The following is a 22,746-nucleotide window of genomic DNA, read 5'->3' on the forward strand; positions in this document are numbered from 1 at the left end:
TTAACTGGAAGTTTTGATTGGTTTTGCACCCGAGTCAGACCCGTCTGTTATTGGCTTAAGCGCAGAGGGCTACATTGCAGTAGTTTGAAAAATTTCAACTCGCCCTATTGCTCTGTCAGCACCTTTGTCAAAGTACTTTGTAATTTTGGTGAAAAATAAATGTGGCGAAGTTGAATACTTTATTTTTATTCAACTTCATTAAAATTTGTGTTCAACAAAACATGTAAGATTCATAAACTTCTGTTGGTCATAGAGCAAAGGAAACCAGACAAAGGAAACCAGAATTACTGCTAACTTCCAAGTTGGCCTACAAAAAATGCATCACACTGCAGCAATTAAAAAAAACACAACAAATATTTATTTTATTTTTTTTTCCCCCCATGTTAGATTATGGACATAATTACTCAAATGCCGATCAGTGTCTGCAAACTTCTGAGGAAAAGATTAAAGGTTGTAATGCTAAATGTTTCCGCAGCTGCTATGCACTCGTCTGACAGGAATCTCCTGCTGTCAATCAAATGATGATGTCATAATTCATAAAGGAGCTGCTAGTTGCCAAAGGCATGACTGTTAACCACCATATACAAAGCAAACCTTAAGTAAACCCTTTACATCAGAAAAATACAGTCTTTTCCCCTTTCATTTTCTTCTTTGCACACTTCCTATAATTATTACTTTTGGTTAATAGCAACCGTCACAGCAAAGTTTGTCTCTCAAACTGATGAGTCTGTAGAAACCCTCACAGTTGGCAGTTTTCTGCATGAAGCTCATGTTTCTTTTTTCTTTTTTTCTCTATCTTTCTCGCTTATTACTAAGCTGCTTGATCCAAATATGTCAGCAGTGAAAAGAAGCTCAAATTTATTTCAGTCAGGATTTCACCACTTCTGCAAATCTTCGATTGTGGCTGCTTGTGCTGAAGCGTCTGTCACTTTTAAAGCTTAAGACTTCCTTGAGTCACATTTAGTGTTTTTCAGTAAGCTTCTGCAACCTTAAATTAGAAATGTCACATATGACATGGAAACTTAACACGGTTATCACTGAAGCTGAGAGTCTGAGACAGCACAACCTTCATTTTTTAAAAACGCATTCCTCCGCTAAAAATGTTGATGGATATTAATATAAGACTCATTACAGCATGGAATGCACTTATTAGTGGTGTTTGCTAAGGCAAGCATTATTATTAACTACCCAATGCTGCTCAACTACTGCAAAAATTGCTGTTAGGTACATGAAATATAAACTGTTTTTCAAGATTTATGCTTGCATTATCATTTTCAGACTCTGAAAATAGTTTTGTGTTACTCTGTGTAAATGAGGCCAGGAAAGAAGACGTCATTATTTTATTAAGACCATATTAAGACAATATGGTTGACAAATGGATCTTGACGGCCTTTGATAAACATTAAAGGACAGCTCTAGAGGAGATGATGTAACGCTTCTGGATGTATTCAGTCCAGTACTTGCAGGGATAAAAGCTTTTGTGTGTCTTCTGGTGCTCTCAAAGATAACCTAATAGTAATTTTAACTACAAATGTGCCATTTTGAATTATCTCTTGAAGTTATTTTAGTTGAGTACCTGTATTTATATGAACTTTAGATGTGCGTTTCACGTGATCTACATTTTTTAAGGACTTGTTTTCATTTAGCATACTTTTATATTATAAATATATAAAAACTTAGCAACATGCTAATATCAGATTCTACTGAAATCAACTGTGAGCCTTAGTCAAGATTCTTCTGCACTTTAAAGTCCAAATTATACTTAATTTTTAATGCGAATGTTTAGTGAGTCTGTACAGCCAAACACATAACCTTATCGGGCCCTATCATACACCCGGCGCAATGTGATGTCATGTGATGCGACGCAAGTGTTTTTTGCTATTTTCAGCCTGTCTCAGTTATCATTTTCACGTCCTGCGCCACGTTGTTTAAATAGCAAACCCTTTTGTGCACCCATGGGCATGCTGAAAACGAGGTGTGTTCAGGTGCATTGTTGGCGTGTTGCTATTTTGAGGCAACTGAAAAAGGCTGCACCATTGACCAACTGAAATCTTGTCTAAAGTCAATAGCACAATATTTTTTGTTATATAAAGAGTGCGTTAATAATAAGTAACAACTCGCATACATTCTGCTTATTACACACACAGGGATGTGCAGTAGCACACAAACATGGAAAATATTAAAAATAAAAAGATAACAATGTAAAAGATTATTATTGTGTGCATAAAGATGAAAATGCTTTGGTGGAATCCGGCTTGTCCCATAGATGGTCTGCTCATGTGCTTAAACCTTGCGGATGAGCAGATCCGTTTCCTCACTAGAGAAGCGTTTAGTTTTTCTGCTTGCAAATTCTGCCATGTAAATAGTGAATCCATCATGGCATGAGTGCATCTGGCTTTTCTAAAAGGAATGGAAATGGAGACTGTGATTGGTTTATTGCACTTTTGGCCCAAAAACACCCAATACTCATTAAGAGAATAGGGACAACCCTTTTAGACCATGCGCCGGGCGAGCAGACCATGCGCTTAGATTGTTAAAATAGGGCTCATCTAGTGTACTCCATTTAATAACATGCATGAACCCAGGTGCTCAGCATAGTAATTTTCATCCTTGTCCACTGATGGCGCTATTTCTCTCCAGAAGTTATGAGCAATGTCTTTGTACTTGTTTAAATGCAGGCGTCTATCCTGTTCTTGTTGGGTCTCCAGTAGTTTGTTGTTTTTGTTCTGTCTCTTTCTTTTCTTTTTTAACTGCGAAACAACAGCAGGTCAGTGTTGCCAACTAATTTATTTGTGAAAAAAGGTGCATGTGCGAGCTAAGCATACATTTTAAGTGTGGTAAAATCTGGCTGCACGCGCTTACTATGCTGAGATTTACAAACCCGATTCCAAAAAAATTGTGACACTGCACAAATTGTGAATAAAAAAGGAATGCAATAATTTACAATTCTCATAAACTTATATTTTATTCACAATAGAATATAGATAGCATATCAAATGTTGAAAGTGAGACATTTTGAAATGTCATGCCAAATATTGGCTCATTTTGGATTTCATGAGAGCTACACATTGCAAAAAAGTTGGGACAGGTAGCAATAAGAGGCGGAAAAGTTAAATGTACATATAAGGAACAGCTGGAGGACCAATTTGCAACTTATTAGGTCGATTGGCAACATGATTGGGTATAAAAAGAGCCTCTCAGAGTGGCAGTGTCTCTCAGAAGTCAAGATGGGCAGAGGATCACCAATTCTCCCAATGCTGCGGCGAAAAATAGTGGAGCAATATCAGAAAGGAGTTTCTCAGAGAAAAATTGCAAAGAGTTTGAAGTTATCATCATCTACAGTGTATAATATCATCCAAAGATTCAGAGAATCTGGAACAATCTCTGTGCGTAAGGGTCAAGGCCGTAAAACCATACTGGATGCCCGTGATCTTCGGGCCATTAGATGGCACTGCATCACATACAGGAATGCTACTGTAATGGAAATCACAACATGGGCTCAGGAATACTTCCAGAAAACATTGTCGGTGAACACAATCCACTGTGCCATTACGCCGTTGCCGGCTAAAACTCTATAGGTCAAAAAAGAAGCCATATCTAAACATGATCCAGAAGCGCAGGCGTTTTCTCTGGGCCAAGGCTCATTTAAAATAGACTGTGACAAAGTGGAAAACTGTTCTGTGGTGAGAAGAATCAAAATTTGAAGTTCTTTTTGGAAAACTGGGACGCCATGTCATCCGGACTAAAGAGGACAAGGACAACCCAAGTTGTTATCAGCGCTCAGTTCAGAAGCCTGCATCTCTGATGGTATGGGGTTGCATGAGTGCGTGTGGCATGGGCAGCTTACACATCTGGAAAGGCACCATCAATGCTGAAAGGTTTATCCAAGTTCTAGAACAACATATGCTCCCATCCAGACATTGTCTCTTTCAGGGAAGACCTTGCATTTTCAAACATGACAATGCCAGACCACATACTGCATCAATTACAACATCATGGCTGTGTAGAAGAAGAATCCGGGTACTGAAATGGCCAGCCTGCAGTCCAGATCTTTCACCCATAGAAAACATTTGGCGCATCATAAAGAGGAAGATGCAACAAAGAAGACCTAAGACAGTTGAGCAACTAGAAGCCTGTATTAGACAAGAATGGGACAACATTCCTATTCCTAAACTTGATCTCCTCAGTCCCCAGACGTTTGTAGACTGTTATAAAAAGAAGAGGGGATGCCACACAGTGGTAAACATGGCCTTGTCCCAACTTTTTTGAGATCAAAAATATTTTTAAAATCAAATATTTTTCCCTTAAAATGATACATTTTCTCAGTTTAAACATTTGATATGTCATCTATGTTGTATTCTGAATAAAATATTGAAATGTGAAACTTCCACATCATTGCATTCTGTTTTTATTCACAATTTGTACAGTGTCCCAACTTTTTTGGAATCGTGTTTGTACAACACACAATGTACACATACCCTAGCATATGGCTTAAAGGGTTAGTTGAATGAAAATTCTGTCTTTAATTACTCACCCTTGTGTCGTTCCAAATGAGTAAGACAAATTAAGATTTTTTTTTTTTTTTTATGAAACCAGTGAGCTATCTGGCCTCCAATAGACTCCAACACAATTACAACTGCAACACATTTACCAATTACCAGTAAGATACTAAAGACATTGTTAAAATAGTCCATGTGACTACAGTGGTTCAACATTAATTTTATAAAGTGACGAGAATATTTTCTGTGTGCAAAAAACAAACAAAAATAATGACTTCATTCAACAGTTTCTTCTCTTCCATGTCAGTCTCCTACGCAGCTGATGTAATAAACGCAGTGCAGCGCTTCCGGGTTCTACGTCTCTGTCACTGATAATAATACTATTAGGATGCAAACCTAAGAAGCTACCTATGAAGGGATTAAAGGCTGCTCACTAGAGTATTAAACAGAGGTTCAGAGTTGCGCAACAAAGTTTTTGGTTTAGCAGCAGATTAGATAGTGTTATGATAGGCATAGTGATGATTGTAAGTGATAGACTCTAAACAAACAGGAAGTTTATGACCACGTCCTGTCTCAGGCAGTCACAGTTTCCTTTATTATAAATGCTATCTTGATAAGAGAGTTTATGCACAAAACAACTTTGAAATGCCCTTAAAACACATGCAGACTGATGCTACAGAAAGCAAGTGATGGTTTCATAATTTTATAATACCATTACAAATAGATTTCACGAAAATTCAGAACTTCACGTAAAAGGCCATTTGAGTGGTTTTCTTAAAGAAGTTTGTCTTGCAACTTTTGTGAAATCTTGGTCAGTAGACTTTAGAGTTGCATTGTAAAATTAAAAAAATCTATGTACCATACATCCAAAATGATACGCTACTATCATTTCACCAATTTTTATGCACAGTTTAACAGTTCAGGCATTGTGAAGCATTAGAGCAAAGGAAACATTAGTTAATATGTGCATGCAAGTTTGGCAGCTAGCTAGCATACTTGGCCAAGTTTATGGAGTAATAGAAATGGACGACAATGTGAAAGATGTTGTCTGCCTTCAGCTTATTGAAAAGTGGTGTCCAAATCCAAATCATACAAGTGTAATTTAGTTTGTGAACTTTACACTGAAACTTCCTTCACCTTACTGCAGGGTTTAGCTCAGACCAAAGGCCAGTTCGCACAGACGCCCCAGGCTAAAACTAATATTTTGTGTTTGTGTGTGTGTGTGTGAGAGAGAGTGCACAATAACTAGAATTGTTTCCTTAGAACAGTGGAAACAACTTGGAGTAAATAAGAGTAGAATAGATAAGAGTAGATAAGATAAGAGTAAGACTGTAAAACTGTAAGGTGTTTACTTTTATTTTTGCACTCTCACAATAAAAACAAAACGTGCCTTTGTAAAATGAAAAACTGGCATCTTGGTTTCCTTTCTGTTAGGCCTGCACAATACTGGAAAAAAAAAAAAAATGACATTACAATATTTGGTGTTTATGTGATATACATTGCAATATGAAAAAAAAAAATCACCAGATGACTTGAATGAACCATTCTAGGATAATCGGGGTTATTTTGTAGGTGAGTGAAAATAATCAACAAATTACAAGCATAAACAAATATAATACAACAAAGATACACATGAAAAAAATAGTGCTTTATATAGTTTCAGGTAAGTCTAACAGTATGCAGGTGTCAGAAATTGAATAATCAAATGTAAAATAACACTGCATATTCTTCACTGTATAAATTAAATATAATTAACATGTTAATAATTAACATTAAAACTACAAAAGTGATTTTTATCTTTGTCTTTTGTTTGATTAACATTCATGACACAGAAAGCAGCAGGAATATAGGCTGTTCTCACTTTATGAAAGAATGAGTGAATCCAAAATACTGGTTTTCGTTCTCAATTGGGTTACACTTTATTTTAAGGTGTCATTGTTACAGTCTAATTATATATTCAAATACAGAGTAATATTGATTAATATTGATGTACTTACCTATAGGGTTAGGGTAGGATAAGGGTTTGGCTGAGGGTTAGTAGCATTATGCATAATTTACTGTTAAGTAAAGTAAGTAAACTATGGTAAGTACACGTAACATATGGAACAAGCAGACTGTAAAATAAAGTGTTACCCTCAATTGTTTAGTTCACCTAAGCCATAAGCAACTGTGTTTATGAGGATATTCGATGTTTAACGTGCATTTAGATTTTTTTTTTTTTGCATGTATGTGTCTGTTCAGGCACAAATATACGCGGAAGAGAACGGCATTCGGTGTTCATGTGCGTTCGCGCACAGAATGCAGCCACAAGTTCAGAATTAAGAATTCTCTTTCTCGTCTTCATGCGCTCAAATTGTTTAAAATCGCTTTAATGTTTACACTGATGATCTAAAACACGCTCAAATGATAAACTTTAATTATATGATGGTCAAACTTTGCAATTAATCTGAGAATCACCTGCATTTTGAACCATGGTGCCTGTGCTGTACGGATTAATGATCGCTATACTTGACATTGCACATTCTGCGATGTGACTATCGCGGATTTCGATGCTAAAATGATATATCGTGCAGCCTTACTTCACAAAAAAGAACTGAAACTCAGCATATACTACTACTTGCCAGTTTTTTTTTTTTTTTTTTTCCTTTCGCTTTTTTAATCTGTTAATTATTTTAAGTGAAATATATTTAGCTTATAGGCCTATTTATTCCTTATAGTGTTGTAAAAAGTACCAACTTTGATACCAAGCCGGTACTGAAATTATAAAAATGTGACGCTTTGAGCACTGTTGAGCGAATTTGTAAACACCTCTAATTGGCCATTGTGTTTACGTGATCAACAGATATGTCTGTGATCGGCTGCAATGATCAACGCACGGGAGTGTTTGAAATATATATATATATATATATATATATATATATATATATATATATATATATATATATAAAATACACACACACACACACACACACACACACAAACAACAGCATCCCTAGTGTAAACAAATTATAACACATCTGAATCAGTTCTTTGGGTCCACCCTGTTGACTGACATTAAGATTGTCTTTGTTGTCTGTTGAGTTGGCCTGCTGTTTCCTGTTAATGTGTGGCGATCACAGGTTCTTGGACTGAAATGTTATGCATGCTGTCGTTGAATTTGATCTTCCATCTCGCTCCACAGGCATCTCATCCACGCTGTCCTTCTTATTGGAATGGCACACACACATTTACACACACAGAGTTCACAGCCTGAAGCTTTCACACCTTACCCACAAGGATGTGCTGCAGAACGTACGTGTGTGTCCTACAGATGTGTAATCACTCTTAATCTTGCTAGCCTGTCGCCATCTGTCTTTGTTTTTCTATGTAGGGTGGGACATCAAGTCCACTGGGTCACCTATATGCATTTACATGTGTGTCATTTTCTCCAGGTATTATATGGGTCAGTGAAATCATACTCATTTTTTGCTCTATTCAATTATTCTAAAATATTTATTTTGATATTTTTGGGGGGCATACAATAAAAAATGTCAGGCTGATACAACTGTCCTGGAGAAAAAAATTGTAGACTTCTTGAAAAGAAAATCTTAAAGGATTAGTTCACTTTCAAATGAAAATTACCCCAAGCTTTACTCACCCTCAAGTATATGACTTTCTTCTTTCTAATGAACACATTTGGAGAAATATTAATAAACATCCTGACGCATCCAAGCTTTATAATGGCAGTGAACGTGACCATTGAGAATGAGCTGAAGAAATAATAAAGGCCTGAATAAAGGCCTTCTGAAGTGAAGCAATGCGTTTGTGTAAAAAAAAATTCCATATTTAACAAGTTATGAATTAAAATATCTAGCTTCTGCCAGACCACCTTCCATATTCAATTTACGTTTTTTCCATAAGTTGAATAGGGAAGGTCGTAGGACGTAATGCAAGCGTTTTACACTTTCTTTGTAAGTTGTATACGGAAGGCGTTCTGATGGAAGCTAGATATTTTACTTCATTACTTCAACTTGTTAAATATGGATTTTTTTCACAGATTTTTCATGGATTTATTTTTTCTGGAGCTGTGTGGAGTACGTTTATGGTGGATGGACGTATATGGAGGCACTTTCTTCAGCTCATACTCGTTGGTCTCGCTCACTGCCATTATAAATTTCGGATGCGTCAGGATATTTAATAATATATCTCCAATTGTGTTCATTGGAAAGAAGAAAGTCATATTCACCTAGGATGACTTGAGGGTGAGTAAAGCTTGGGGTAATTTTCATTTGAAAGTGAACTAATCCTTTAAGTACGGTAGTTTGGCATAATCTTTAATTATTATGTTTTTTTTTTTTGGGGGGGGGGTAATTTAAGTAATTTTTTACTAATTAAAAAAAAGTCAACAAAATCAAATTTTATGTGGTATAACCAACATGCAGAACCCCCATGACTGTGTGTCAAGTGTAATAAGTCTTATAAGATACAATTTTTAACACAAGCCAAGGTCAGTTCAGATTGCAAATTGTGTGGTGCGCCTCTCCAAAATCGTAATGTATTTGTGAATTAAGATAAAAGATACATTTACATTGAAAATAGATATAAAAAATAATGAAATTGATTAAGATATGTACTAGGGGTGTGACGAGATCTCTCGTGATGTTGCCATGACAGAGTGTTAGGATGATTAGGAAAGAATATGCCACCGCTACGTTTACATTATGCCTCCACTGTCGTTTTGCTTTGTATTTAAATAAAAAAAACAAAAAAAACATTTAATTCAGTTGGATAACGGTAGCCGCCGCTCCATATTTACAGAGTACACGCGACCGTTGAAAGTGAAAGTAAACAGGAGCGCGCATTCAAACGCGATTTCAATACCCCGCATTTTGAAAGCGGCTCCCTGATGAATACAGATATCTCTCAATATGAAAGCTATTTTAGGCTGGGCAGTGCAGTTGTAACCATCTCTCAGCTCTGTATCAAAGAAAAATTTTGTCTTATTTGATCTTTGAATATTGAGAGAGTGTGATTATGGTTGCACTTATTGTAAAGTGTTACCATAAAAATGAATAACAGTTTTCTCTTCTTATTATTTACTAGTACAAACAATAAGGTTTCATTTGTTAACATTAGTTAATGCACTGTGAACTATCATGAACTAACAATGAATGACTTTTTATCAACTAACAAAGATTAATAAATACTGTAGCAAATATTGCTTGTTGTTAGTTGATGTTGGTTAATACATTAATGTTAATAAATGAGACCTTATTGTAAAGTGTTAACATTTTTATTTATACTGTTTTATTTCTATGATCAGTTTGTGGAAAGGAGTTCAGTTAGGAGGTCAAAAGTTGTAGAAGCTCATAAATCATGTACAGTAAGGTCTGAAGAGACTGAAATCATACAGAAGAGAAGTCAGTCAGTTGAGTTTGTGGCAAAACCTTTTACATTTTACTTGAGTATTGTTGTCTTTTACTGCATATGATAATTCAGTCTCAGAAAGTAGAACTGAAATGACATTCATTACAAAATGATTAGTTAAAACATTTCAAATACACCTGCAGAATATTTTTTCTAGTCATGTATTTCGCCATCTTGTCTCGTCTCGTGAACTCAATCTCGAGTCTCTTCTCGTGAGATACTGGTCTCGTCACACCCCTAATATGTACAGATGTTACACACACGTATTAAAGGTGTAAGAAAATTTTTTTACTTGACTTTTTACCACATTTGACTTTTTTAGTTTCATTAAAAACATTTTAATTTTATTTTTAATAGTGTAAAAGCTTTTCAAAACCATATGAAACCAACATAATTTCTCTTTTCTAACTTGACACATATTTTAAACTTCCAGATGCTCTAAAATGTCCTCTGCACCACCAACAGTTAACGCAGCAAAAGTGGGAGGAATTCGGCAGAAAGTAGCAAATTATGCTCAATTAGAAGATGAAAGTTTTAGCTTGGCAGGGAGCAGAGCGCGGCTGTTCCTTCCCCCTTTGTATTTAGCTGCTTTTGGAGCTGAATTCAGCTTTGTCTCACTCCCGGGCTTCTATTATGCAACTGGGCGTTTCTTGCTGAAGTGTTTGTGTGTGTTCGCCAAAATGAGGTAATGAACAGGTGGTGACGCATTCGCTCTAAAACAATATCAATATATCCTTTCACTGTAAGCCTGCCCTCAACATTACATTCTCTCTCAGACTCCAGACTCCAGGTCAGCCAAAGCTCTAGTTTTACCGCCGTTTCTACGCCCAGTTGAGGTAAAGGACAGGAGGGCATTCATGATTTAAACCAGCACAGGAAAAGTCTGACAGACTTCTCTGGAAAAATGTTGCCTATTATATTTGCGTGACTTAAACTGTTATAAACCAAGATTATAAAAGACAAGCCATATTTTTAGCATAAACATTCAGCGTTTCAAGAAACATTTTTTAAACATAAATGTACATTCAATTTTCCAACTTTGAAGTCAAGTTAATGTGAAACACTAAGAAAAATGGCACTAAATGGGATCCCGCTTTTGTTAACTACATTTATATTTACATGTATGCATTTAGCAGACATTTTATCCAAAGTGACAAAGTTATCCAAAGTAAAACAAAGCAATTCATTGAAGAGCCAACAATAATCGTAATATACAATGCCAAGGTTATTAGACAACTAGATTAGGAAGCAAACTAGAAAAGATAATACATACATCCACGGAAGTTAATACATCCACTGGAATGCTGTTGAAATTTATCTTGATTTTTGAATTAATTTAATCCAGCATGGGAATTAAACTTGGGTCACTGTGCATTAAATATTTTTTGCCAAAACTTTAATAAACGTGAGTTTTTTGGTTTTTTTTTTTTTAATTTTTTAATAGGTTTATGTTCATGAAGTGTTAATGTTATGAGTATTTTTAAAGGGAATTTGGGAAGTAAAATTGATTAAAATGATTATGCCAGCCAGATTCAAACTTAAATTTCCCATATAAGCACCAAGGCTCAACAATTTTGCTTTTAGAAGTTATTACATATAGGCCTGGTTTCACAGACAGGGCTTAGATTAAGCCAGGATTAGGCCTTAGTTAATTTAGGACATTTAAGTAGCTTTTTTAAATGTGCCTTTAGAAAAAAAAAAAAAAGAAAGAAAAAAAAACATTACTGTTGTGCATCTTCAGACAAAACATTGGCACTAACATTACTTTGAGTTAAGACAGTTCAAATATGCATTTTAGTCTGGGATTAGGCTTAAGCCTTGTATGTGAAACTGGGCTATAAATGTTGAATCAAGAAATTGAAATCATGCCTAAAATTGTGCAGACTATCAAGGAAATATGTGCTTTTTGAAGCAATCCGACTCAAAACGTTTGCTTGGTGGATGAAATGGGCAAATAAAATCCGAAAACTCAAGGTGATGATACACGGGGCAACTTTTTGAGCAATGTTGCTGGGCAATGTTGCCGTCAACGGGCAACCTGATGAGACACAGGGCAACTAATTAGGGCAACAGACAGTTGGCAGCAACTAATCAGAGAGGAGCAAATCTATTGCCAACTCAATAAATACTTTATTATAAACACTTGTTAGGCACTTTATTTTAACTTTTCAAATATTTTCTTCATTTTTATTAAAAATAAATGCCTTTCCGATCTGATTTGTGACAGGAAAAGGGAGAAGAGCGAGTTCGGCAAAAGGCGGATTCGAACCCGCGTCGATCGCATCAAAAGCTATTCAAATGTCAAACGCCCTACAGCCTACGCTACAACAGACGTTGAAAAATCCTGTCTTTTTAGTATTTAACTGAAATCATTCAATAGCTTTATTACAGCATACACACATTACTTTCGGACAGTTGTTGGTATTTTAAGCAATATATGAGGTAAATTCCGTTTTGGGTTGACGCATGACAACTTACTAGGGGTAAAAAGATAAAAGTTCACACTCCTTTTTTCTCCGCTTCACTGCCGCTGAGGGGCCGCCATCTTGTTTGAATTTTTTCTGAAATCTCCGAACCGGCCACGTGATCGGCTGCTAACATTCTGATTAGAGGATCTCAAAAAATTGCCCACGACCGATCTAACGTATCCAGATATATATTTTGTTGCTCATTCTCAGTGGGAAAGTGCCCAAGCAACGTTGCTCGGCAACATTGCCCGGCAACATTGCTCAAAAAGTTGCCCCGTGTATCATCACCTTTACATTTGACCCAAGTCATATCTAGAGATCAGAATATTATAGATTTAGGGGTGGGCAGTTTGTGATTTGGGCCAGTAGAAAAAGAGATAAATCATAATAAAGAGCCTTTAATTACTACATAGCCTAATCCGTGTTCAAGCACACGCATAAAGCTTGCCACAGCGCACCAGCAGAAGTAATGATTATGACTGCATCAGGGAAAAACAACAAGGAGATCGCTTTAAAATTTTCATTGATAAATTAGTGTTTTCTGTATTTCAGCTGCAGTGATGAAGTTGATGACGCGGACTCATCATCTCCGCAATAGTGGACGCACCTATATGCGCGTTTCATACGGATTACACAATTTGAGAATATTTGTTTTCCATTTGAATTGGTTAATTTAAAAGTAGACATTTTGATTTCTATAGATATATCATTCATGTCCGTGAGGCAAGTTTACATGGAGTTTCGGTTCTTTCTTTCTTTTTTTTGGCACACTTAAGTTCACAGAGAGAGACGGCAGAAAGTGTACCATTTGCTTTCATTATTTTACAAAAGAGCAACATTTTGTTGTTATTGTGAGTGCACACATATAAAAGTAGACTCTTCACAGATTCAAAAAATGTATTACTCTTATCTGTATGACCAAAAATAATGGAGTATTTTTAGTGCAAGTGATCACGCCGGCGCCTCCATGTTAGCGGTCATGCAGTAAGCATGCTACTATTCAGCTTTCACACTCCGCACAAACACTTTTAGCCCACATTTTTCTAGGTTAACGTTAAAGCAGCCGGCCATGTAAAGTTGCTACTACTTACGTTTCAGGTGATAAGCCATATTTGAGGTCAGTTAATGATAGGCGAGTGTTTGTATGTCCTGCCGGATGTACTGTAATTACCACATAGACCAGATGTTAATGATCTGCCTGTCACTTCGCCACTTCCTGTGGACTTTTTTTTTTCTTTCTTGCAACTAATCAAGTAATAAAACTTTGTGCGACTCAATGAACGGTTAGTTGACTATTAGGGGGCAGACCTAGCAAACACAAAGCATTTCCCTTAAACCACCCAGAAGTGGGTGAGGTAGTGAGTTTTGCACGAGAAAGCACCACACATTTGCTCGAACAAATACATTTTTTTTGGAATTGTTTATTTGTCAGATGCTTTTAGACAATGTGTTTTACGTGAGGAATAGTGATCAAAGCAACTAAACGTGAACAATAAAATCCCATTTAAATCTTGAATCAATTCAGAAGGTTAACATCTAAAACACTGTCCTGTAGCAGCTTGACTTCCTGTGTCGATGTAACCCGTGTCCATTATCGTCCCAGGGCAGCATGGGGATCAATGTTTCTATTGAAAAAGAGCCACTGTTGCCATTAGGATGAGGTAAGCTCTCGAGGGACGATCTTGGTGTTCTGTTATTTTCAACAAACACACACACACTCAACTCTTTCTCTTGCTGTATGTCTTTCTGATTAGAGCATGGCTCTATTTTTAGTTCAGGCTCCTGTGGTCATCACATCTGGCGCCAGTCGCCTACTTGAACAGGCACACATACACACGCCACAGATTCGCAAAGGTCAAAAAGATGACCTTTCAGTCTCCACCCTGTACCCTCGACATGCACATACACCACTTTGCGGTATAAAGAAATGAGTAGCATTTGTCCTACATATGGCCCACTGTAAACTTGGATTTAGTTTCTCTGTGCTCTCATAGACCTCAAATTATATGTGTTATGTCAATTCTGAGAAACAAGCTGAAGAAATGAAGAAATGTCAGCGGGCCGAGCAGTGCCAAATACTTTCAGCATGACATGAACTACTTCTCCTCTTCTCTCTGCTACCGTCTCCCTCTTTTTCACTCTTTTCTCCCTTGGTTTACCCACACCTACTTTTCTTGTCTTGATTCTACCTATCGTCCACAAAATAAAAATGTTCTTTGCACTTAATTAAATGGAGGAAAACTTTTCCACTCTATGTCCAACTTACAGAACCGAGGCATATTTAACACTTTTGTAGCATTTTATTTTTTCCCTTGCATTAAAATGGGCATAACTTTGTTTCCACCCTCTCTCAAATTAAATATTTTGGCTACTGTGCCTTAAAGATTTCTATATGTAAATGACTTGTTATAATTGGCTAACCTCCAGGCACCAGCTTATTTTTCATTCAGGACGGGCCAAGTGAAAGCATAAATGGTTTATGGAATTCTTGTAACTCAAACAGTAGAACACAGAGCTTGCAATATATATATATATATATATATATATATATATATATATATATATATATATATATATATATATATATATATATATATATATATATAATATATTGGAGTATGTCTATTTTCATGTTTAATTTGTTGTGTTAGTTGCTGTTTCTTTGTAATTATTTATGAAATGTTTTTTCAAAACACCATTTTTTTCAGCATGGGTTTGATTCCCAGGGAATGCAAGAGCTGTTAAAATATATGCCTTGAATACAGTGTAAGTCCCTTTGGAAAAAGCATCTACCAAATGCATACATTTATGTTAATGAGCTTATGTTTGTAATGTCATGACAGTTTTGGGTGTTTTGTGGTGGTTCGTTTCAGTAAATTCTCTGGATCATTTTGTTGCAGTAGTTCATCTGAGCTACATTTTGAAAGTGTTATAACTAGATTTTTCACATTTCAGAAGTGTTTGTTGTGTAAAACTCACTATCACAATGCTAAGGCTTTCTGGATGTTGCCAGAATGTTGATATACAGATGCTAAGGTATTTCAAGTCATTTTAGTTCAATATTATGTTGTTGCTAGGGTAGTGAATTGCTCCAATGGTAGGAAAATTCCCTATTTCTTAATTTATGTACAGGTCAGAGAGGATGATTGAATGTGTTGTTGTTGTTGTTGTTTTTTTCTTATATAATTAATTTTTCTAGTTAGGGGCGGGCAAAGTTTTTCAGGTACAATAGGTTTATTTAACATAGTCGGAATTAGTACAGAAATGTAACCATCAAATGTAAAAAATAAATAAATAAAACATTCACTGTATGAATTAAACATACATTTATTCTTATTAAAGCTAAAAAAAAAAGTTATTCAGTCAAGAGCAGTAAGTTATCTTTTCTTTTGTTTGACTCACATTAATGACGCAGAGCAGCAGGTATATTAGGCTGCTGTCACTTTAAGACCAAACGCATGAATCCATTATACTGATACACATCCGGTTTACACCTAACTGTTTACTTTCACTTGAGACATAACCGGCTGTGTTTACATGAATACTCCACACGATGGGCATTTTGACATAATTGCGTGTGTATTCGATCATTCAAGCACAATAGGTGCACACACTTAGTCAGCTCGTGTAAGTTTGTGTAATCAGTAAGTTCTTTTTTACTGATTATTGTACTTAATAACAATTTTTAACATTGAGCATGTCCCAAATTCGCAATCACCTTCTGAGAGGCAGCTTTCTGTGCGCACACTTTGGCAGTGTCCTGCTCTTTATATTCTCATTCATGCATTTCATCACTCTGAATTGTCAATAATGCATATATCATGGTATATATTTACCACAATATACACGATATAGCAAAATCCCTAAGAATAGACATTGTATACCATGGTAACGATCGCCATACCGCCCAGCCCTAGTTCTACTTCTAAATGAACATATTAAAGGGTTAGTTCACCCAAAAATGAAAATGTATTAGAATGACACAGAAGAGAAGATATTGTTGAATAAAGTCATTATTTTTGTTTTGTTTTTGCACACAAAACGTATTCTCTTTGCTTCTTAAAATTAAGGTTGAACCACTGCAGTCACGTTGCTGGTTTTAACAATGTCTTTAGATCCTTACTGGACCTCAAATATATATATATATATATATATATATATATATATATATATATATATATATATATATATATATATATATATATATATAATTAGTGGTGATTATTGTTTGTTTATAGAGAAGTAATATACTAATAAACTCTAGGATTTCATCAAAAATATCTTAATTTGTGTTCCGAAGATGAACAAAGGTCTTCAGAGTGTGAAATGACATGAAGGTGAGTAATTAATGACAGCATTTTCATTTTTGGGTGAACTAACCCTTTAAATCGCTAATTCTTTCTTCCAAACGTTCCAAAGGTTTTGGTGCCTCTTGAAGAATGCAATGAATTCCAGGAAAAGTTTGCAGAACACAGGACATACACATACACAAACAAGTGACGCAACCCAGCACTCATTTCCTGATAGAGGCCCAAAATCCTTCCATTCCATCCTCGGCTAAATTTGGATTTCCAGCGGAGCTTGAAGCCCCTGTGTAAAGAATGTGGGCTTTGTCATAATTCCGCTGTCTTATTGGAAGCATTAATACTCCCTCTCATTTATCTCTCTTTCTCTCAGGCTCTCTCTCTCCGTTTCCCTATCCATCTCCCCCTTTCCTTCCCACTCTCACGAAGCACATCCTCCCAGTTGTGTAACCCTCTCTAGAGACCTCTATCCTGGTTTACATGTGACCCAATGACATCATAGTTCTCCATAGGGGGGTCTAGATTGCTTTCTTTCTCTTTCTTTTAAGGGGGAAGGGTGGGTCCATCCATATTAATAGATCAACCCCAGTTTCTCAATCACCCTTTCTTCTCTAGAAAGGGGAAATGGATAGCATGGGAATAGTTGATGCATGAAATGTGGTAAAATATAAATATAATATGGAGGTGTGGTTTAAATCATGTTCACCCATCTATGAGGACCATCAGTGCTCATGTTAAAAGCATAGTTCACCCCAAAATTAAAATTATTCATTCAAGCAAATCATTTTGCAGGTCTCAGTTTTGATGTCTGACCCTAACTGCTCCCCATCGTATGTCTTCATTTTCTTTCCATATTTGAATGTCTGACATTACAACATTAATGTTAGGCTTAGGAAAAGGAAGGAGCGCAACAGTTGGTCAATCCTCTCTGGACGCCTTGTCTTTTTCACATGTCACAGTGACATAAGAAGAACAAATTGCTTGCTTAATAGCATAAATTTCATCATCCGACAGTATGAATCACAAAAAATGGTTTTAAGCTTTTGGCTGTTAACACATCCTTGCAAAACATCTGAAAATTTAAATCTGGTGTAACTGGCCTCCAAAAGAGTGTTAAAACCGGTTAAAACCGGGTCCTCCTTCGGCTGTCGGTAACATAGCTGGAACATGGCAGACCTTGATTAATGAACTTCACCTTTGACCTGTACACTGGGATTCAGCCCAGTACTGAGTGACGGCATCCTGTTGAGCCCTTACACTTGGAGGCCTCGAGTCTTTTCTGAACTGAGCGAGATCTGGTTCATAGTCTTTTTAAAAATTAATAGTGCTTAACAGGGTTGGCACTGTTAAATGAAAACTGATATAAGAGTCAGGCAATGCTGTTTTATCACCTCATAGCTCAGCTTGTTTTAGGGGATTTGGAGGTATTGATAGAAACATTGAGTCACATCAGCAACCAAAAGCTGTATCCTCTTGTAAGAGGATGTGTAACCTTACAATAAAACTAGTGGTGTGTCCCATTTCATAATTTTTTTTCTCAAACGTCATTTTGTAGTGAAAGTTGTGTGAATAATGTTTTCACACTGAAAACAAGCATAGTGCACTTCTCAGGCCCTATTTACACCTGGTATTGAATGCATTTTGGTCGATTGGATCACAAGTAGACTTTGTTTACACCTGATATTTTAAACCGTCTGTTTTGTCCACTTTCAACCACTTTTTCTTTCTATCTAATGGATGAAATAAGCTCACACAATTTACATATGAACGCGCGTAAAAACGTAAAAACATAAAAACATGAAGAGCATCAGCTTTCGTTTCTGCTCCAATAGCTGCAAGAAATAAGGAAGGGTGAGAGAATGGTCGGAGAACATTGTGCTTGGTATGTTTTTTTTTTTTCAGCAGTCTTTTGAAATCGGCCATCACTATATAAGTCGTTATTTTGGGTTTTTTTGGTGCACCAAAATATCCTCGTCGCTTTATAATATTAATACTGAAACACTGTACTCACATGAACTGATTTAAATATTTTTTTTAGTACATTAATGGATCTTGAGAGAGGAAATGCCATTGCTCCCTATGCAGGCCTCACAGAGCCATTGGATTTCAACTAAAATATCTTAATTTGTGTTCTGAAGATTAACAAAGGTCTTACAGGTGTGGAACGGCATGACGGTAAGTAATAAATTACAGAATTTTCATTTTTGGGTGAACTAAACCTTTAAGAGTGCAAATACAATCTTTCCGACATGACTTAAACGCACCATAATTCAACAGAAAAAATAAATTGTGGAATATATTGGAGACTTTCTCTACATAGTGAAAGGGGAGGGGATAAACATGCTAAAACAACATGTTTTCCAACCAATACACCTATATAGGTTGTTTGTCACTTCCCTGAAATACGACCCATAGGAGCGTTTGCTTAAGTTGCGCCCATATCAACAACAGGACACTTTCGTTATGTTAATGCATTGTTCCCTTTTATCTGCGTCATATTTCGGGTTTCGCGTAGCTCAATTGGCAGAGTATTGCAATATATAACAATATGGAATCATGTGATCATGCGATCGTGGGTTCGATCCCAGGGAACGCATGTGCTCGTAAAATGTATATGCACTGTAAATCACTAAGGGTAGGTTTAGGGGAGGGGATGTAAGTCGTTAATAAAAAAAATGAGTTTTGCTAAATGGAAATAGGACAAATGGTGTAAAAAGTCCACACATTGCTTTCAAATGAACACGCATTTTGATTGGTAACGACAGTCATACGTCATTTTGTGACGACAGACATAACACGACACTGTCATTATTTTTACGCCAGCTAGAGGCTGCATGACTTTAAAACGTAAATATAGGTCGTAATAACGTGCTTGAAAAACGACCTACAGGGTCAGGTTTTTTTTTAGGACAGTCTGTGCTAAAACTAACAGCAACACATCAGCTACATTTGAAAAGCCATTGTGTTCAAATGTAAAACAGCAAATGGTTCCATTTAGTAAAAATGTCAAGTGTTCCAATTTGAGACAACAGCATTCTTCTAAAATTCATATACTTGATGGCAGAGTACATAGTGTTATTATATTTAAAGAAGTTTGTTGTGTAGTGAAGTTTGAAGAGGAAAAATTGATTTGCAGTACACTTATTACAGGAACAGTCACCCTTGAGCAATCTGGGAAGTGTCTTTCTCAAGAACACAATGGTGATGGTTCATGGATCACACTTTGCAGGGTTCAAATCCACACTTTTTTTAGTTTCTTGACCTCAGCTATACTATTCCCTTAGTTAGCCTGAAGTGTGGCATTTAAATGTGTCGTGTGGAGACTTCTACGTCTGGAAACGTTGTGGGCTGCTGTCTAACAGCTGGGATATGTCTAAGTTGACACCTACAATTAAAATTGCACATTTGTTACAGCACATGTGCCCAATTAAAGCATGTCAACATGTGGCTCCAAAAAAGGATGATGGTAATTAAATGATATGAAATATAGAATAGTACACCATAGCAGTAAAGACACATTTATTGGAATACGGCATATATCTGCTCTGTTTCGGTGGCGGTAAAATGATACAGCTACGCATGCGTACCATGTAATGTCTGCGTGTCGTGTTTCTTTCTTTCCATGACTTCATCATGACTTCACTTATGGCTTGTATACACAAGACATCTAGAAGCGTAATCATGCAGTGAGAATTCTAGCTCCTTTGCCCCATATTGTGAGCGTAAATGAGAGATGCCCCATTGGGATCCATTTATGTCATATGTATGTCAAACTCCAGCTAAATTTCACGCTGTTTTATCACAGACAGGGGGATTTAGGCACACTTAGACTGATGCACACATGTGAGTGCTGAGTGATTGAAGCTGGCGTTGTGCTCGACTGGAGGCTACCTCACACCTCAGGCATGACAGCTGGGGCCCCGTAAGCATTACATCATGGACTGATGTATCCGCATATCACATGTCACTGGTGCTCTGACAAAAAGCGCTATCAGCGCTTACCCTTTCCAACTCCACACGCATTCACACAAAAATTCCTCTTGCACACACACACACACCATCCTCTGTTAGAGTCCAAAAGCTTTGTATAAATAGATTCAATATATTGTGGCAACACTCCATAAGCCCCACATACAGGCAAGTGGAGTTGCAGCCAAACTGCATGAATGACGTAGTTCCTCTGCTTCACCTGATAGATGATCCTGCAGTGTAATGTTGTATTCTGATACAACTGCTCCTTACTGCACCTTTACGAGCATCATACTCATCCGTAGAGATGTTTACTCCTCATGCATGCATGCTTGTGAATGTTGCAATCAAACCAGAACTAACCAGCAAAAACCAGCCCGGACCTGGACGTTCATTATGCTCCAAGCTGGTCTTTTTAGCAGGAATTTATGTCCATGCACATCATTATTCTTTTTTTAATTCATGTACCCTCATAATCTCACAAACTCTCCCTCAGCTGCAATCGCAGCAATAGCCAACGACAACAATCCAACCATCCAATCAATTCCCGATAGACAAAATGAAGTCCCGCTCTACATTTATAGACAAAGACAAAGACGTCGTCGTCTGAGACAGCAGAGGGTATGTTAGCAAGTCAAGCAATGAGGTTTCTTCTTACTTCTAACAAAGAACGGTCTCTGCTTCTAATAAACCAGACAACTACTACTACTACTACTTTGTGCGTATTCAATGTAGTGATGATGCAAGCTGTCTCTAAAAACACGAACGATTTAGAAGAAGAACAACATAGTGACTAAACATGTTGTTTGTCCATTTAGGGCTACTGTAGAAACATGCCGGTGCATAATGGTGGCTTAACATGTAAGGGGACCCGCGGTGTATGTAGATAGAAATGGCTCATTCTAAGGTAATAAAAACATAATGGTTCATTATGTAAGGCCTTTATACACCACTGAAAACAGTTATGTATATTATATTGCATTTCTGTCAGTATATCCTCCCAAATTTTACACATTGCACCTTTACCACATTGGCAAGTGTCATCTTGTAGCAAATAAGTTTTTATTTCAGAAATAAAAATACATTTTACACACTTCTACTGTGACTTCAGTATGCACATTTATTGGGAATAGAACCCATGACCTTAGTTTTGCTAGTGCCACTCAATACTAGTTTCTTTACATGGACATTTTAGATGCAAAATTCAGATTTTTGAAATAAAAATAATTGTAGATATACATAATATGCATTTTTTTATTTGCACAATGTAATATTTTTTTATACTTGAGTAAATGCAATGCATATAGGGAGTGTGAAGAGAGTAAATCAAGCTAAAATGTGCATCTCAGTGTACATAGATAAAGTGTGTACTTACAGTCTAGTTCTTGTCTAAAACAGTTGAGAGGGTGTTATATTTTTTCATTTTCAGAAAAACATAGAGTGGGCCCCTAAGGTGGCTGCATATTTGCTTGGTGAGTAAGGAATGTGGTTGCATGCCTTACTCATGAGCCAGATTCAGCTCACACACAGTAAGAGAGAGAGAGAGAGAGAGAGAGAGAGAGAGAGAGAAATGGGGGGAGACAGAGTGAAAGTAAGCGAGAGAGGAGAGAGACAGGGCAGACTATGCTCACGGCAAATGAGCTCATTCACTCTAAGGTCACACAGAGAGAGAGAGAGAGAAAGAGAGAGAGAGTAGGCGGGGAAAGACTTGAACGGAGGCTGTACAACAATAGCGAGCTCCACTTTCAGTTGTTGCCACACAGAATGAGATCGAGGAAGGATCCGTGGCGCTCCTGAGGAAAGACCACACACTTCTGCCCTTATTTCTGTGAGGGGGATGCATTTGTTTCTTTCCTGTGGACTTTCCCTGCTAAGTGTTGTTTTTAGGATCTTACATTTTTCTGTTACCCAGCATCTTGCAGACGTATAGTTCTCGGACTGTGGTTTGGACTAGTTGGTGCATTCTGAGTTGGTGCGGATGCCCCTAGACGTGGTCATATCCCCTCCGGAGAATTGCTTCTGGCCGGGGATCCAGCGAACAGACATGAGGCTCAAAATCAGAGTCCGTAAGATGAGGAAGGAGCGCAAGCTTAGAGGTGT

General features: G+C 36.9%; 1 protein-coding gene across 6 annotated transcripts in view; it reads left to right on the forward strand.

Moving 5' to 3' along the window:
• The window catches only part of dusp8a (dual specificity phosphatase 8a), a 63,973-nt gene that overhangs the window by 32,347 nt on the left and 8,880 nt on the right, over positions 1-22,746 (forward strand). The window contains exons 1-2 of one of the 6 annotated variants that reach the window (XM_067378803.1): positions 22,242-22,474; positions 22,559-22,742. The exons of 3 other annotated variants lie outside the window; for them this stretch is intronic. In XM_067378803.1, coding sequence (XP_067234904.1) covers positions 22,625-22,742 — 118 coding nt within the window. In that variant the 5' untranslated portion in view covers positions 22,242-22,474; positions 22,559-22,624. Of the gene's footprint in view, positions 1-22,241; positions 22,743-22,746 lie in introns of those variants that run through there. 2 more of the 6 variants (XM_067378802.1, XM_067378801.1) reach the window with 2 other exon arrangements.

This window comes from Chanodichthys erythropterus, chromosome 24 (genome assembly GCF_024489055.1).
Source record: "Chanodichthys erythropterus isolate Z2021 chromosome 24, ASM2448905v1, whole genome shotgun sequence".
Classification (NCBI taxonomy): domain Eukaryota; kingdom Metazoa; phylum Chordata; class Actinopteri; order Cypriniformes; family Xenocyprididae; genus Chanodichthys; species Chanodichthys erythropterus.